Raw genomic sequence first — 14,659 nt, 5'->3', positions numbered from 1 at the left:
ATGCACTTCTGAATAATATAATCCAGAATTTTTATCTTTTCTTTATAAACTCTTGTCCTATTTCTTTTTATTTATTTCGTAACAGTTTTAATATTATAACAAACTAATAATAAAAACAAATTTTAAATCATTAATTAAATGTAAGTAAATGAATGCATACCGGTGGGATTGCACGTGTAAAGTGTACAGCATAGTAATTTAATTGTTGATCTCCAATGGTAGTATTTTTCAATGAGTTTTCCAACTAGACATCAATATAATAATTAAATATTAAATCAATTTGTTATGTCATAGTAGAGTTGCATTGCAATGCAACTAGTAAAAAATTGTGGTACCCAATTAAAATTGTGGGACTCATTTGAATTACACCAATAAAATAAATATTAAATAAATTATTTTAAGATGATATGGCTGGTGGGACCCATAAAAAACTCAAAAATGAGTTGCACCATTAGAGATGGTGTTAGAGTTTATCCAAATCTTACTATTTTATAAAAGCATATAATTAATGTGGCCCAGCTTTTAGGTCCATTTTGATAACTTCATATTAGACAATCATATAATTAATACAAAAAAAATTTGTCCTAAAATATATGTTATTTTATACTACTCCGGTATGATTTATAAGCAAAAATTCTCTTTTTAAATTTATTGAATGATGAATGTATCTAGTCTATATAAAAGATCATATACATTTATTATTCAATGAACCTAAAAAAAGAATCGTTGGTTATAAATAAGGCCGGAGGGAGTATTACCGATTTAATTTTATATTTAATTTTTCAATTGTATTCTCTAATTTATTGTTTTCTCACTTAATATTAATGTTATTTTAAATAGATCAATAGTTAATTAGGATAATTTAATATTCTCTCTTTTATTTATTACTCTTTTTAATTTGTGTGAAATGAGATATTGCGATAAATAATATGGGACGGAGGGAATAATATAATATAAATAAGAAAATTTGATTTCCAAGAGAAAATGAGTAATTCAAATTGATGCCAAAAAGTGTAATTCAGTTTCTATTTAAGGCATAGGGTTGCATACACTTTCCTCACATCAACCTTTGTTTCTTCTCTTTCATCGCTTAGTTTTTCTTTCCAAAAATGGTTCTAGCTGGCAAACTTATCACTGAACTTGGTATCAAAACTCCCGCTGAAAAGTTCTACAAACTATTTCAATCAGAACTTCACGAAGTTCAAAACCATTGTGAAAGAATTCATCATACCAAGCTGCATGAAGGTGAAGACTGGCATGACACTGAAACAGTTAAACACTGGACTTATGTCATAGGTAACTACTGTGTTTCTAATTCTTTAAACATGCAAACCAAATCATCTTGTTTATAATTTTTATGTGACATGACAACAGGTGATGAGGTACACACATGTTATGAGACTATTGAAGAAGTTGATGAACAGAACAAAAAGAACACATGGAAGCTGTTTGGTGGAGACATTGATAAGCACTATAAGGTCTTTAAGCTCATTCTGGAAGTAACTGATAAGGCTGATGGTACTGCTGCTGCTAAATGGGCAATTGAATATGAGAAAATCAATGAGGATATTGACCCTCCAAATGGATGGATGGACTACCTTAGCAAATGCACTAAGGATATTGATGTTAATCTTTCCAAGGCAAGGGTCGCTCGAAAGGATTAAAGAAAGTAATAAATAAAGAAGTAATGGCTTAGTGCAACTTTGGGGTTGGCTTAATTAAGTGTTCACTTCACCTTTATAATTAAATAAGTGTGATGTTTGTTTAATGATGTTGTTGTGTATACGCTTATTGGCTGATGTTGTTCTTAAGTTTGTATGTTTCTTGTGAAGATGCCTCTTAAATTGTGTGATGCATATCAATAATAATAAATATATATGTGCTTTTTTAGTTTATAGTAGTAGTACTTGTTCGAGTAATTTTTTTTACAATAAACATTTTATTTGTATTCATAATTTCTTTATTATCACTATTTTTAATGACAAATAAAATTATACCAAGAGTCTAACATAACTCACCATTAGATTTCAGATCACTCCTCATGTCAATCAGAAAAGAGCAGATTGAGATAGCCATAATTCCTAAGAGTCCCTAAAAAAATAAATGGTGTCATATCACCCCTGGAACAACTTCCCCCACCTCCACCATTGGCAGTTTTTCTACCCTTGAGGATATCCACGTTCCTTCGACTCACGAAGGTGGATTTAAACGGATGATTTCAGTCCTCAGATGTAGCCATGGCCACGAAGGATGTGTCGGGACCGACACAGGTAGACAATGAAACAATGATGTTTTATGATGAGGATCAAGCGGAATCTTCCCGCAGACATAACACCTGAAACCACAGGTGATACAGATCTCGTTCTCTAGCACCACACAGACATTCACCCTCCAAAACCCATCGTCATCATAGCCACCATAGCAGACAGTGTAGAGATTCATCACCATGGTATCATTTGAGAGGTTTTGGAATGAAGATGACACTCCAACAAGAATGTGTTAACCATAATTAGCAACGATTATTTCATTTAAGAAGCTTCAAAATGCCCCCTAAGAATGGGAACATATGATAAGCTTGGGTTCAAAATTTGGTGAAAGACGTCGATGACAAAATGTGAAAAAAATTAGTTTAAGACTTCATAAAGGGTCAATGTTCCCACAAAGCGTAAGGAGGGATCCGAAGAAAGTAAAAAAAAGAAGTCATCGAAGAAAGAAAGAGGGATCAGCGGCCAAGTAGTGATTAGAAAATGGCCCCCCTCTAGATATCGAGTCTATAGGCCTCTGAAAATGGGGTTCAAAACTAACCTAATTTAATAGAAAATCTCAAACTAAACCAAATCAAACCGAAACCGCAAAAAATCGTATTTGATTCAGATTTGTTTTGGTCCTTTTTTAACAAAATCGCACGGTTTGGTTCGGTTTGCGGTTTGTATTTTATAAATCGAACCAAACCGAATTAAACCGCATTATATTACAACCTAACGTTTACTTAACTCACGTCCAACCCAAACTTAAACCTATTATACCTTAACTTTATTATTATAAACAATTTTCTCATCCTTACACATATGATTTCAGTCCCGATCTTCTCAAATCTCTAATAGCATTATCGCGCCTTCTTTGCCACATATATCTTCCCTCTTCTTCTCTAATCTCTACTCTCTTATATTCTTTCTTTTTCACCTTCTCATTTTTATGCAAATGTTCTCTATTTCAATTTCTTTTTTATCGCACATCTTCTTCTCTAATCTCTCAACTCTTTTCTTTTTTCTTTTTTATCTTCATCTTTCGTCTCTTCTATTTTTTTTCATTATCATAATTATTATATTGTTTTATGCTATTATTTTACGTTTATTATTCCACTTTTGCCTAATTTAATTTTTACATATTAAATGGAAAGTTGTTGTCAAAATATGACGAGTTTTGTTGTTATTTGATAGTGTATGAATGTCTAGATACAAAGTTATATTGTTATTTATATGTGTATGTATGGCTCGATAAAATATTTGTAAAAAACCGAACCAACCGAACCAAACCGCATAGGTTTGGTTTGGTTTTTTTCCAAGAGCCAACCGAACCAAACCAAACCGCGTGATTTTTTCTCTTGCGGTTCGGATGATTTTTTGGTCAAAACCGCCCAAACCGCACCGCGAATATCCCTACCTCTGAATACATCTAGAGAGTGTATCCTCCAAGAAAGTATTAACAAATAATTCTGCAAAGAGGAACTCAAATTTTCTAAGAAGGTCAGTGAGCGCCCTGGCCTACACAAATCAAGGCATTATCATTTGTATAAAAGCAACAATCATAACACAGTGAAATGCATCTAACTGAAAGATGTCATTGAAGATTTAATTCAATGTGGAAAATTGTTGGGTTCACGGCATAGGAAAATGGGAATATAAGAAAGAGGTTGTTGAAGGGTAAGATTGTTAGGGCTCACTAATATATATATTCACATACATCCTAATAAATGTTCAAGGGTAAGATCTTAAATCTTGGTAAAATCTCCTAATCAACATTGGATTCAAGTTGAAAAGATTAACAAAGTGCAACTATTAGTAGACCAAATACAAAGGTGTGACAAAATGATGGAGTTGGGGATAAACTGAAAAGGTAGTGTTAATTAAGAAGTTTTCCCAATTTTGAGGGAATGTCCTATAATATCGTTAAAAGGAATTTACGGGGGACAATGACACTTGCAACCAATCAAGACAAACATATTAGCACCCCCTGATTTGATTTATGATTAGGAATTGATCAATGGAACCCTCAATTGTCACTTATCACGTTCATTTCTTGTTAAGCGCGTTGATGGAGAACTATGTTATTTTTTGTGTTTTAGTCTACTAGGGAAGATCATGTCACATCATGAATGCAAGACTATTGGACATTTGAAGCTTGACTTTTGAATATCTGATACCCTATAAATTGAGTGACCTATGCTCGTGTGAAATGCAAGCGTTGTATATTATGATAATTAATGGAAAGAAAATAATACAATATCTAGAAATTTCACATTTACATAGATACTCTCATATTAACATCAAAAATAAATAATGAATATATGAGTTAAACCTTACTCGTTAAGGTATCTAAACGTTGAGCATAATGTTTAAGATAGACATTATTATTTAGTCGTTATCATTCACTTATTCTTTAAATTTTTATTGATCTTATCGAGGATCTATGTGCCTATAGGTGTGAAGCGAAAGATCATGACGTTGACCATCTTGATGATTTGATGACGAAAACGTTGATGCTTGTTAAAGTCGGTGGTGATATCTTTCCAACTATATGGTGATGGTAATTAACTTGAAGATATACCAAACCTCATCAAGTAGAATATTTGAGGTTCTAGTGAAGTGCTTATATGATCGATATTTGGTAAAGGAACTTGAAAGCATCAAAGTTGTGAAAGAGGGGAAGGTGAAAGCTCGCAAAGTCCTATTTGTTTGAGTGACCGAAGTCTTGTGAAAGTAGGAGAGTAACTCCTAAGATACTAGGGTCCGTTTGGGAGTTGGTTTTATCAGGGTTTTAGAGGGGAAAGCTTTGGAGGGCTACGTCTCTATTTTGAAATGTGTTTGATATTTTTAAAAAGTTTAAAAAAATATACTATATTAGCATATAAAATCATATTGTTTTTAAACTTTTTAAAAATACCAAATACATTTCAAGATATAGACGCAACTATCCAAAACCTTTCCCTCTAAAACTCTCCAAAACTCAACTCCTAAGCGGGCTCTAAGGCAACTCACACATACCAAAAATGTTTCTAGCATCTTTCTTTATTTGATAAAATCACCGAAAAAAATTTTAAGGCCTAGCCAACTTATTAAGGGTGTGTATAATTGATTGAAAGAATTTTTCCAATTGAATAATCAATTATACCTAACAACTTAATCGATTATTTTCACTAGGTTGACTCTAAAATTGGTTAGGATGATCTCCTAAGGATTAGTAACAGCTAAATATCAAAATCTTCCATTTGTGGCTTGAACAATCAATTATTTAAGGTAAATAATTATTGGCCCAGTCGATTATTTAATTAATTCGGCCCATGGATTGTTTCCTTTTTTAACCTTATTTTCTCCATTATAAAGGAAACTTCTCCTCAATCGAAAATACACTAGAATTCGGAGTTTTCTTATTTCTTACTATTTTATTACGCTCTTCCTTTCGTAGTCATATTTTCCCTTCACTAAGATTTTGTTAGTGTCTTGTGAGTGAAAACTACTTGTAGGGAAATATTGTATTAGTTTCGTGTCATTGTATATTTCTAGAGTGTGATTCTCTTGAAGGTGTGTGTTTGGTTATAAACCAATGAAAATCTTTGTTTAGTTCTAGAACTTAGCCAATAAAAGTTTTGGTTGATTATTCAGATTCCCCAATAAAATCTCAAGTTGGTTCGCGAGTTTAGCCCACAGAAAAACTCTTGTTTGGTTAGGGGATAAGCTAATTTAAAATCTCCTTATTCGCTTGTAACGAAGGTTCGTAGGCATAATATATAAATGCTCGAGATTATTATTAAAAATCTCAAAAAGATCTCTTGAGAATCGGAGTAAACCAACATTTAACCGAACCTGTATAAATCTCGGTGTCATCTCTCTAACAATATCTCTTTAATTTTAGTCATTTAACTTTTATTTTATTTTCTTTCCGCTGTTTATGTACCAAGTTCATTAAACTCAAAGCATAGATCATGTGGAGTAATGAGGAAACTCTTTATCATGCTTTATGGGTAGGGGTTCTTCTCGATATTTTTCTCTAAATTGGAGAATCGTCTTACCAATCTATCGTAGTGAGTATTATTCTTAGGTTTTTTTTTTTGCTTGCCTGTTTCAAAAGGTATTGATGAAGTAAAGGCACCCAAATAAGCTTGTTTTGAGTTGCCTAGGGAGTTTATTCTATCTTATTTCAAATTTAATGTTGAAATATTTATTACTCCCTTTGTTGTTTGTTGCTTTTTAAGTATTACTATTTCTTTTTTTATTATAAGTCGTTTTAAACTTTTCACACGTGTTAAGAAAAATAATAATTGTTATATGAAAATGAGAAATTATGAAGGTTTTTATAAAATTATCCTTCATTAATGACATGTGGAAGATAAATTAACATAATTGAAAGGAGATAGAATAATAAATATTTAAGGATATCATAGAAAAAATATCATCAATTATTCATTGAAATTGTAACACGACTTATATTTAAATATGATTTTTTTTTCAAACAACTTATGATAAAAAATAGAAGTTTTTTTTTTTGCTTTTTACACAAAAAAAACTAATAAATATTGTTAGTTTCTAAATAATAACTACCTTTTTGTTTATATTATCCTTAAATTTTTATTAATTTATTTAACTTTTTTATATAATAAATGATTAAGAATAATTTTGACAAAACTACTCATAATATTATTCTAAACTTTGAAATAACACTTAAAAAAATAAAAATAAAAATTCTAAAAAGTGACCCTTAAAAAGACACGGAGGGAGTACTTTGCAATAGTAGTCTTAGCATTTGATATCTTGATAATTTTTGTAATATAAATACATAATTATGCATCAATAAACCATATTTCAAACTACATTCCATGTTATTTTAATCTATAAATTATGTATTTTATTTTTTAAATCTCCAAATCTAAACGTGATGAGCAAATGAAATAAAGTGTGTTGTTGAAGTCAATCAAGATGCAAATCATTTCAAAAATGATGAGTTGTTGAACTACTAATCAAGGTTGAGTTGAGGCAGGTGGAGCATGCGTCAAATCTTCAGGTAAGTGCCAGCCAATCTTGATGAGTCCGAACTTTGGCTTCTTCTTTTTGTTGTTATTATTAATTTGACTCCTTGCTATTCATCCAATTTATCGTAATCTTGATATATTCATTCACATTCTCTTTAAAATAATGAACAAAAACATAGTAGAATAGAATTGAACAGTGCTGAATTAAATTGAATCACTACTAGAAATACACGTATTATCTGCAGAATTTCCTGCGAAAAATATTTCGCAGATTTACCTGCGGATTTTGCTGGGACTTTCTTAAATAAACTAAACTTTCTTTCGGAACGAGAAATGGCAGAAAATTCCGCAGGAATACCTGCGGATTTTTCTGCGGTTTATACATTTCAAACAGAAAACGAAACTACAAATCAAAATTCGCAGCAAAATCCGCAGGAACGTTTCCTGCGAATTTTGCTGCGGATTTCTATTTTATTAAAACCAAACTATTATAAATAATCCGCAGGAAAGTTTCCTGCGGATTTTACTACAAATTTTACTATTTTCTTAAAATAATAGAAACTTTTGTCTAAATTTTTTTTAAAATTAATTATTATATTTAATGGTTAATTATTTAATATTATTATATTAATTAATGTTTTAATGTGAATTGTGTTATTTTTAAATTTTTATCTTAATTTTTTAATGAAATAAAAGGTATAAAAAATTGAAAAATAAAATTAATAAAAGGTATTAAAAATTTTGAGAATGGATATCGAAGATTATTTTATAATAACCAATTTTTAAAAAAAATTACATAAGTGATTCATATTTCAAATTTATTATCTCAATAACCACGTTTGGTCATTCTATATTGCGCCTTCTATTTTTTTTAAAAATTTCAAAAATTCGTGAATTAATTGTTTCTTACGGATTTACCTGCGAATTTACCTACAGATCGGACATTAAAATATTTTACTCCAAATAACTTAAATTTTTTTTAAAAGTAGGTGGCGTCATATGGAATGGCGACTAGGTCAAAAACACCCCCAAACATAGTTGACGATTTCTCAATACATCCCATATATCTTTTAGACACCACACAAAATTTTATTTATGCCCCCAGCTTCCGTAGATACATCTCCGGAAGCACTCTTTTAAAAAAAATCTTCAGGGGTATCAATTAAAAAAATTAAATATATTTTAGTTATAAATTCTTATATATATATATATATATATATATATATATATATATATATATATATATATATATATATATATATATATATATATATATATATATATATATATATATATATATATATATATATATATATATATATATATATATATATATATATATATAAAGTTATAATTATACATGCTATGTTTGTTTAGTTATGATTCAAAATTGAAGTTTTTTAAATATGTAAGAATACTCTAAAATTAATTTACACTATAAGTGTATCATTTTTTTAAGTCTCATTTAAAACATAATTTTATATATTTTATAATCATTGATATTTATAAAATTAGATTGAAATTTTTAATCTTTATTTTTTGAATTTTATTCATTATTTTTATAGTGTTTTTTAATTAATTTAAATTTATTTTTTTAATAAAATTAAAAGTATAATTTTTTTTACATATATTTATATTATAGAATGTCAAAATTAATTTTTCAATTAATAAAAAACAAATTAAGATAAAATCATTTAAATCTATTTTATTATAATAAAATAATAAATATATTAGTTTTACTTAATAATTTTTTTTGTTTTGTAAATATTGAAAATATATAATTATATAATATAATTTGGTGTATCTCAATAATAGATATAAAATGTTTAAAAAAAATTAAAAAAACAGGGTAAATAAAAAGGAAGATTAAGATATTTGTGCAATGAACTAAATATGCAGCTTAGACAAAAAAAAAACCTAAAAACGCTTCTTCGTTGAAAGCAAACACGACTTATTCAGAAACGCTTCTTCGGAGAAGTACTTTTCCTCGCGCGCATTGGCTCAAGCTTTCTCGGTTTCTCTTGTGCAACTCTCTCAAACTCATGCTCTCTCCCTCTCAATTCTTACACAACAACAATTATGACACATATTCTCTTGGTCTCGAATTGCTGGGATTTGGATTTCAAAACTGATTCGAATTGTTATGGAATCCGGATTTGATTCGCGTCGGTGTTCAGAATTTGTTTGCGCTCGAAATTTCAACTCAGAGCAAGTTAGTTTTGTTTCGTGATTTTTTTGCATTTTTACGGTTTTTACTCCATTACGGGTTATGCTACAACTGATTGTGATTCCATTTCAATATAAATTTCAGTTTGAGTCAAAGCTATTAGTCGCATTAGACGAGAGATAAAACAATAAAACATTAACTCTTATTTAATTCTTTCCTCGACCCGACTAAACCTATTAGTCGCATTAGACGAGAGATAAAAATTAATTATTAATCTAAAACACATTCAATTTGCTGCCCGCGACGATCAATATATCGATCTGAGTAACCAGCAATGCCCATTAATCTGTTAGCTATACTGATCAAATCTATTGATCACCGCATCTAACAATGACAAATCAAATCAGGGTTGTACGCCCAAAAATTAAAATACACTAAGCCACGACACTACGGATTTTCATCCTTTTCAATCAGGTAACTCAAAATGCCTTACAAACCTCACAATTCAAAACTATGACAGGCCATTCAAAAAGCCTCCAAACAACCTCATACTAATTCTAAGGCGTACAACCCTGTGCCCGAACTACGTTGACTCTGATTCTCCCTAAGGAGATACGTAGGCACTTGGATAACCAAGGCGAGTCCCCTTCCTCAAAATCCTAATCAGGTTTAAATCTTACCGTTCGCCCTATTCACTTCCTTAGCTATTAAGCCTTAACAATTTAGCCATAAAACCATTGCCTTAGACAAAACCTTAGGAAAGGGTTGAGGGTGCCTAACATCTTCCCTCGACCTGATTATAATAACTTACCCTAAATCTCATAACTGCGTAGGGTTTCCTATTCGCCCTTCAGAATAGGTGGCGACTCTAAAACCTTTATTTTTAGGGCAGTAATGTTGTACTGTTTTGGTAGGATCTGTGTGGGCAGTAATGTATGATTTCTTAACTGAAGCGAACCCTGTTTTCAGGTATATAGTTGAATTGAATCTCCATTTGTATTTATTTAAGTCTAGTTTTATATTTCAATCGCTAATTATATGATATCAACTGTCCTCGATTAATTTGTGATGAGCTGTGATAATTAACTAAACTTTTTAGTTTTAATGCACACAAATATATAGTTGAATTGAATCTCCATTTTATTTTTATATTATGATTACAGTCACATTATAAAAATATTTTAGATTTTTATAATGTTTCAAAAGTTTATATTTTTTTTTAATTTGAGATAGAAATTACCTGCGGATTTACCTGCGGAGTTTAGTTTGCTGCGGATTTTCCTGCAGATTTACCTGCTGAAAGTTTCCTGCGGATTTACCTGCGGAAATACCTGCGGAACTTGCTGCCGAAAATATTACCCACGAAGGTTTTAGCTGGGGACGTAAAACCGCAGGAAAATCCGCAGGAAACGTGTTTCCTGCGGAATTTTAACTAAAATCTGCAGGTTAATCCGCAGGAAATTTGAGTATTTCTAGTAGTGAATAGTGTATAATAGAGATTCTATTGTTTGAACATTTTAATTATAAAAATTTCATTTCGTACACACTAAATATTTAGTGCAATGAAAATGAAAAGATGGAATGGAATTAGATGAAATATATTTCTTTATCATTCATTTCATTCGATTCATTATTGGCAAATCCAAACAAAATCTTAATTATATGTCATTCTATTCTGTGCTGTTAAATACCATCTATTCAAACATGCTCTAGAGAAATGCTGAAGTATAGGAAAGTATGACATGTATGTATTATTAGATCATTTTATGCCCATTATCTCTTGTAGATATATTTTCTACAATGCTCTATAGAAATGCTGAAGTATATGAAAGTATGACATTATGTATTATTAGTTTTTTTTTCTAAGTTTTATAAACAATTAGTTTGTATGTATTTCGTTGACATATTAAATAATTTTTAATTGATGTTAAATTTTATATACATGATCTATATCATGATAGCTTTCAATTCATCGATAAATTTTGTTATATGAATATGTGGTAAATAGTTATCGGAGATATCATGTTACTAAATTTGACACATTGATGTCATTTGATCTTATATATATATATATATATATATATATATATATATATATATATATATATATATATATATATATATATATATTGTGAGATATTGGATCGAACTCTAGTATGGCCGAAGGGTAGCTTCTTGGTTCGACAGGATTAAGCATGAAGTCGAAGGTTGTTCACATTCTTGTGTCGAAGATGCTAGGGTTGTTAGCATGTTAAATTAGATTTAGTGTTTAAACCCTAAGTTGTTAAGTTAGCTTGCTTATTAAGTTGGCTTGTGTAATGGGCCTTGTGGAAAAAGCCCATTAGTTAATATGTTAGGTTTTATTATAAATAGCATACTAGTCTCTCATCATTGCTAAGCTGCAAATCCTAATTTAGGGTGAGAGAGGTTATTTGTTATTCTTGTAATCTTGTTTTCTAAGAGAAAGTGAAAGAATAGCAGTTATAACCAATTCTTGTGTTCTTCTTATCTTCCCTAATTCCTATTATATTTTGTTCTTGACATCGTTTTTCACAACAAATTGGTGCGGTGAGCGTGGAGAAGATGCCTTCAACAAAGTATGAGATTGAAAAGTTCACCGGAGTGAATGATTTCGATATGTGGCGCTTGAAGATGAAAGCCTTACTGGTACAACAGGGTTGCTTGGAAGCGTTAAAGGGAGAGGCAACCATGAATGCAGAATTGACGGCAGCGGAGAAGACGAATATGATCGAGAAAGCACACAGCGCAGTTTTGTTGAGCCTTGGTGATAAGGTTCTCCGACAGGTATCAAAGGAGACGACGGCATCAGGATTATGGGTGAAACTTGAAAGTTTGTATATGACCAAATCGCTGGTAAATCGACTCTACCTGAAGCAAGCTTTGTATTCATTCAAGATGAATGAAGACAAAGTGTTGGCTGAGCAGTTGGATATGTTCAACAAGCTGATTCTTAATCTTGAAAATATTGATGTGAAGATCAATGATGAAGATCAAGCGCTGTTACTATTGTGTTCTTTGCCTCGATCACATGCTCGCTTCAAATAAACTCTCTTGTATGGAAGGGAATCCCTGACGTTTGAAGAAGTTCAATCAGCCTTGTATTCTAAGGACTTGAATGAACGAAAGGAGCATAAACCTTCGATTGTTGGTGAAGGTTTGGCCGTTAAAGGAAAATTCTTGCGAAAGGATGGTAAGTTCGATAAGAAGAAGGGCAAAAGCCAGTCGAAGTCTTACAGTGGCGAAGCATCTGGTATTTGATGCTATCATTGTAAGAAGGAGGGTCACACGAGAAATGTGTGCCCTGAACGCCTGAAAGATCATGGAGGTAAGGATAATGGCAATGCAGCCATTGTTCAAGATGATTTCGAATCATCTGATGTTCTTGTGGTTTCAAGCAGTGACTCGAGAAGAGAGTGGATAATGGATTCAGGTTGCACTTGGCACATGACTCCAAACAAAGACTTATTCGAGGAATTATGTGATCAAGATGGTGGATCAGTATTGATGGGAAACAATAAGGCTTGCAAAATTGCAGGTGTTGGATCTGTGAGATTCAAGCTCCATGATGAGTCAATAAGGTTGTTGACTGAAGTCAGGTATGTTCCTGATTTGAAGAGAAATCTGCTTTCTCTTGGTGAATTCGACAAGAAAGGATATGTTTTCCAAGGAGAGAAAAGTATCCTAAGAGTCATGAAGGAGTCGAAGGAAGTCTTGAGAGGCGTGAAGAAACAAGGCTTGTATACCCTTGAGGCTGAAGTTGTATGTGGTTCGACAAATGTTGCATCCACGAAATCGTTGTCGAAGACAGAAATATGGCACATGAGATTGGGCCATGTCAGTGAAAGGAGTCTGGTCGAATTAGGGAAACAAGATTTGCTTGGTGGAGACAAAGTCGAAAAGCATAAATTTTGTGAACCCTGTGTACTTGGAAAATCTTGCAGAGTGAAGTTCAACAAAGGCAAACACATAACACATGGATCCCTTGATTACATCCATGCTGATCTTTGGGGGCCTGCAAGGTGTCCATCATATTCAAGAGCAAGGTATTTTCTATCCTTAGTTGATGATTATTCCAGGAAGTTATGGGTATTCATCCAGAAGACTAAGGATGAAACTTTTGAGAATTTCAAAAGTTGGAAGACTCTGGTCGAAAATCAGACTGGCAGAAAGGTCAAGAGGTTGAGAACCGACAATGGCCTTGAATTTTGCAATGAGGCGTTCGACAGTTTTTGTGCGGCCTCTGGTATTGCAAGGCACAGAACTACTGCAGGTACTTCACAGCAAAATGGTTTGGCTGAGAGGTTTAATCGAACTATTTTGGAGAGAGTCAGATGCATGTTGACTAGTGCTGGGTTAAAGAATGTGTTCTGGGCTGAGGCTGTTTCGACAGCAACATATCTGATAAACAGATGTCCTTCGACAATGTTAGATATGAAGACACCTGAAGAAGTTTGGTCGGGACATCCACCAGATCTCGAAAAACTGAGAGTATTTGGCTGCGTAGCCTATGCTCACATTAGGCAAGACAAGGTCGAACCTAGAGCTCTGAAATGCATGTTCATGGGATACCTTGAAGGAGTCAAAGCTTATAGGTTATGGTGCCTAGAGCCAAGTCACAGGAGGTGTATCACCAGTCGAGATGTAGTTTTCAATGAAGTTGAAATGGCTTTTAAGAAAACTGTTGATGTTGGTCGAAGTACAGAAATATCTGACGAAGAGCTGGAACAGGTAGAGATTCCTGTTGAGGTGGAGCATGTTGATGTTGAATTGCATATCCCTGATGAAGTCAAAGAAGAAGCAGAAGATGCTGAGGAAATTGAGGAAACTGTCGATGACTACCTATTGTCAAGAGATAGGTCGAGAAGAGCCATCAAGCCACCTCAGAGACTTGGATATGCAGATCTTATAGCTTATGCCTTAATCTCTGCAAGTGAGGTTCTAGACGAAGAACCTAGAGACTACAATGAAGTTATGAGGAGTCGAAATAAGACTTAATGGCTGAAGGCCATGGATGATGAGATGAAATCTCTTCATGATAATCACACTTGGGAACTGATCAAGAAACCTGCTGGGGCAAGGTTAGTCAGCTGTAAATGGATTTTCAAAGTCAAGGAAGGAATCGAAGGAGTGACGTCGAAAAGATACAAGGCAAGGTTAGTTGCAAGGGGTTTCACTCAGAAAGAAGGTGTCGACTTCAATGATGTGTTTTCTCCTGTTGTGAAGAA

The 14,659-nt window shown here is 32.2% G+C and overlaps 1 protein-coding gene across 1 annotated transcript; it reads left to right on the top strand.

The window, feature by feature from the left end:
- The first annotated feature begins 1,050 nt into the window (after positions 1-1,050).
- On the top strand, positions 1,051-1,895 carry LOC131618537 (MLP-like protein 34). The gene is made up of 2 exons (XM_058889741.1): positions 1,051-1,296; positions 1,375-1,895. Exons 1-2 carry the CDS (start codon positions 1,110-1,112, stop codon positions 1,662-1,664), a joined length of 477 nt encoding a protein of 158 aa, XP_058745724.1. The 5' UTR covers positions 1,051-1,109; the 3' UTR covers positions 1,665-1,895.
- Positions 1,896-14,659: the final 12,764 nt, after the last annotated feature.

This window comes from Vicia villosa, linkage group LG7 (genome assembly GCF_029867415.1).
Source record: "Vicia villosa cultivar HV-30 ecotype Madison, WI linkage group LG7, Vvil1.0, whole genome shotgun sequence".
Taxonomy (NCBI): Eukaryota; Viridiplantae; Streptophyta; class Magnoliopsida; order Fabales; family Fabaceae; genus Vicia; species Vicia villosa.
Note: the sequence above shows the minus strand (reverse complement) of the source record. Positions and strands in the feature narration are given on the sequence as shown.

Bases quoted from the DNA above. Each gene is read 5' to 3' on its own strand.
- LOC131618537 (XM_058889741.1), top strand. From the start codon at position 1,110: ATGGTTCTAGCTGGCAAACTTATCACTGAACTTGGTATCAAAACTCCC. The intron at 1,297-1,374 runs GTAACTACTGTG...ACATGACAACAG, and splicing joins ACACTGGACTTATGTCATAG to GTGATGAGGTACACACATGT.